The sequence below is a fragment of the Nicotiana attenuata genome, unplaced genomic scaffold (genome assembly GCF_001879085.1).
Source record: "Nicotiana attenuata strain UT unplaced genomic scaffold, NIATTr2, whole genome shotgun sequence".
Classification (NCBI taxonomy): domain Eukaryota; kingdom Viridiplantae; phylum Streptophyta; class Magnoliopsida; order Solanales; family Solanaceae; genus Nicotiana; species Nicotiana attenuata.
In genome coordinates, this window is record NW_017676849.1 from 6,655 (window position 1) to 10,966 (window position 4,312).

A 4,312-nucleotide genomic window follows, 5' to 3' on the forward strand; every position below is an offset into this window, starting at 1 on the left:
CGACTGTCGTCGAAGTAGTATCCGTCGTGGTTCGAACGAGGTCGAACTGATGGCCTTGGCCATTATCATATTGCTTCGACGATGGAGATTTGACTTCTGTTCGTATAATGGAGATTTCTGTTTGTACAATGGAGATCGACTTCCGTTCATATAATGGAGATTTCTGTGTATACAATGGAGATTGACTAGTGTATCAACTTCCGTTCATATAATGGAGATTTCTGTGTATCCAATGGAGATTGATTAGTGTCGTCCCTTCATTACTTCGGTCTAGAGATCGTGTCGACGGGCCGAGGTGGTGAACTGCGCTTTGATCCACAGGGTTTCCCCTTCGCCGCCTCATTAAAAACCTCCCCGGGAAAACCCAATTGGGAAAAAACTCGGGTGAGGGAAAAATAGTACGACTTAGGAGACGCCTTTCAGAAGTGGAAGTACTTGAGGTGGGCGACGTTCCAGTTGTTTTGGAGCGGCTTTCCTTCCATTGTTTCCAGTTGGAAGGCTCCTTTGCTTGCCGTCGCTGTGATTTTATATGGTCCGTCCCAGTTGGTTCCCAACTTTCCTTCGTTTGAGTCCTTTGATGCAAGTGTTTTGGCTTTGAGGACGTAGTCGCCAACTTTGAGTGATCTTACCTTTGCCTTCTGGTTGTAATACCTCTCTACTTGCTGCTTCTGGGATATCATTCGTATGTGAGCCATATCTCTCCATTCTTCGACCTCATCTAGGTCTTGCAACCTACTCTCGTCGTTAACTGCTCCGCTTATATGGGAGTATCTCAGGCTGGGCTCCCCAACTTCGACGGGTATGACTGCTTCGGTCCCATAGACCAGTGAATATGGCGTTTCTCCCGTGCTGGACTTTGGTGTAGTTCGATATGCCCATAATACTTTAGGTAATAATTCGGGCCATAGCCCTTTGGCTTCTTCGAGCTTCTTTTTTAATATGTTCAATACCACTTTGTTGGAGGACTCGGCTTGGCCGTTGGCAGCGGGATGATATGGTGTGAGAGTATCCGCTTGATGTGCCATTTTTTGAAGAACTCAGTCGTTTTCTTTCTGACAAACTGGGGTCCGTTATCGCAGCTAATTTCTTTTGGGATGCCGAAACGGCATATAATATTCTTCCATATAAAGGCGATGACCTCCTGTTCGCGTATTTGTGCGTACGCACCTGCTTCCACCCACTTAGAGAAATAGTCAGTTAAAACCAAAAGGAAACGTACCTTTCCTCGTCCTGCCGGAAGGGGGCCGACTATGTCCATTCCCCATTTTATGAAAGGCCATGGCGACGTGACGGAATGGAGTAGTTCGCCTGCTTGATGTATCATAGGGGCGAACTTCTGGCTCTGCTCGCATCTCTTGACATAGTCTGCTGCTTCCTTTTTCATAGTAGGCCAGTAGTATCCAACACGGATGATGCATCGCACGAGGGCGCGGTTCCCTGTGTGGGCTCCGCAGTGACCCTCGTGTACTTCCTCTAGTACTTGCCTTGTTTGGTGCGGCCCTAGACATTTGGCCAAGGGTCCGCCGTACGTTCTCTTGTAGAGGTTATGATCTATTAGGCTGTATCGAGCCGCTTGTGTCCGGAGTTTCTTAGCTTCCTCTTTGTCTTGCGGGAGTGTTCCGTCCTGTAAGTAGGATATAAAGCGATTACGCCAGTCCCAAGTTAGATTCAGAGAGAGTACCTTGACGTGGTCTATGGCCGAGTGAAGGAGGGTGACCACGTTCTCTTTATTGATATTCTTGGTGGCCGCAGCCAATTTGGCGAGGCCATCTGCTTCAATGTTTTGTGCTCTAGGAATCTGATCGAGGTGGCATTCTTCAAACTCCGGCAATAACTTATGGATCTCGGACTGATATTTTTGCAGCCTTTGCTCTTTGATCTGGAAAGTCCCGGTGACTTGATTTACGACGAGTTGAGAGTCGCAATGGAGGATGAGCCGCCAGGCACCGCATTTAAGGGCTAACTTAAAACCTGCAATCGCAGCCTCATACTCGGCTTCGTTGTTAGTCATCTTGGGGTATCGTATGGACTGGCGAATCACTTCGCCCGTAGGGACTTCGAGGACGAGTCCCAGTCCCGATCCTGAGGCATTTGAGGCGCCGTCAGTATAGAAAGTCCAGAGGTTGGTACATGCGGAAGCGCAGAGCGCTTCTTGTTTCGCCTCTGGCAATATCTCCCCGCTGAAGTCGGCGACAAAATCAGCGAGTACCTGCGACTTGATGGCAGTTCGCGGTTGGTAAGTTATATCGTGCTCGCTGAGCTCTATTGCCCATTTGGCGAGTCTGCCTGAGAGCTCGGGCTTATGTAGGACGCCCCTTAGGGGGAAGGTTGTTATTACCTTTATGGGGTGGCATTGGAAATAAGGTCTTAGCTTGCGTGCAACTACGACTAGGGCCAGGGCCAGTTTTTCAAGGTGAGGGTACCTTGTCTCGGCGTCTATTAAAGTTTTGCTGATATAGTAAATAGGAGATTGTGTACCTTTGTCTTTGCGGACCAAGACCGCACTGACAGCGACCTCGGATACTGCCAAATACACGAGCAAACATTCGCCTGGATTCGCTTTGACGAGTAGGGGTGGTGAAGATAGGTATGCTTTTAGCTTTTTCAGGGCGTCAATGCATTACTCATTCCATTGAAGCCCGTGATCCTTTCTTAGTACGTTGAAGAACTTGTGGCATCTATCTGAGGACCGTGAAATGAATCTCGACAAGGCGGCTATTCGCCCTGTTAACTTCTGTACCTGTTTCTTGCTGGTTAGTTCCTCAGGTATTGCATCGATGGCCTTGATCCGATCAGGGTTGACTTCGATCCCTCGTTCTGATACGAGGTAGCCCAGGAATTTCCCCGAGGCTACGCCGAAAGCGTATTTTTTCGGATTCAACTTCATCCCGTACTTCCTCAATATCTCGAAGGCTTCCTTCAAATGATCAATGTGGTCCTTTTTCTTTGCCGACTTTACCAGCATATCATCAATGTAGACCTCCATCGTTTTGCCGAGCTGGTCCTTAAACATTTTGGTAACCAACCGCTGGTAAGTGGACCCCGCGTTCTTGAGTCCGAACGGCATTACCTTGTAGCAATAAGTCCCTTGATGGGTGATGAAGGTTGTCTTTTCCTGATCCTCTTCGCCCATCAGGATTTGATTATAACTGGAGTAAGCGTCCAAAAAGCTCAACAGTTCATGCCCTGCCGTTGCATCGATCATTTGGTCGATGTGGGGTAACGGGAGGAGTCCTTTGGGCATGCCTTGTTCAGGTCGGTGAAGTCCATGCACATTTGCCACTTCCCGTTCTTCTTTTTGACCATGACTACATTGGCGACCCACTGGGGATACTTCGATTCTCTGATGGAACCATTGGTGAGTAATTTCTCCACTTCTTCGCTGACCGCTTTGTTGATTGCGGCATTGAATTTTCTCCTTGCCTGCCGTACTGGCGGATAGAGCGGGTCGACATTCAACCTATGGGTGGTGATATCCCTTGGGATGCCCTGCATATCTGAGTGGGAAAAGGCAAACAAATCGGCGTTGTTAGTCAGAAATTCATGAAACGTACATGGTTCTGGGAGGTTGTGCCCGATGTAAGCCTTTTTTGTGCTGTCGGCGTCGTCCAGCTGGACTGGATCGGGGTTTTCTATAGTTGCCTTGCAGGCTTCTACGACGTCAGGGTCTTTGATGACTTTTGCTGGGGGGTTGAGTTTAGTTCCCGACATGGCTAATTGCTATGCCTCCGCACTTGCTCCTTTCAGTTGCTTGGTATGTGTTCAGTCTTGGGCGATCCGATAGCATTCCTGGGCGGTGCGCGGTTCGCCTCGAATGCTGCATACCCCCCCCCCCCCCATGGTGTGGGAAATTTGATCACCTGATAAAAGCTTGAGGGGACGGCTCGCATGGCGTGTATCCATGGGCGTCCTATGATAGCATTATAGGTTGTTTCTTGGTTCATGACGTGGAATGTGGTTTCCAACGTGACTCCCCCTGCCAAGACTGGCAGCACTACTTCTCCGGACGTCCGCTCTACTGAATTGTTAAAACCCGTTAGTGTTATGCAACGCGGTATTATTCTATCCTCGAGCCTCATTTGTACGAGGACTCTCGGGTGGATGATACACGCGCCACTTCCGTCATCTACCATGATTCTTTTTATATCTGTATCAGCGATGCATAAAGTTATAACTAAAGCATCATAATGGGGGAAAGACAAACCGTCGGCATCTGACTTTTTGAAGATGATACTGTCTTCGAAGTCGTCATACCGTTCGTGAGCGACCATCCGCTTGAGTTTATGTGTGGCGGTGAATTTGACATGGTTGA

At 48.7% G+C, this 4,312-nt stretch overlaps 1 protein-coding gene across 1 annotated transcript; it reads right to left on the bottom strand.

Moving 5' to 3' along the window:
- Positions 1 to 260: 260 nt before the first annotated feature.
- LOC109221226 lies at positions 261 to 3,067 on the bottom strand. The gene is made up of 5 exons (XM_019385689.1): positions 2,741 to 3,067; positions 2,131 to 2,599; positions 1,220 to 1,971; positions 630 to 929; positions 261 to 338 (listed from the first exon to the last, which is right to left on the bottom strand). The coding sequence occupies exons 1-5, from the start codon at positions 3,065 to 3,067 to the stop codon at positions 261 to 263; spliced, it is 1,926 nt and encodes a 641-aa protein (XP_019241234.1).
- Positions 3,068 to 4,312: the final 1,245 nt, after the last annotated feature.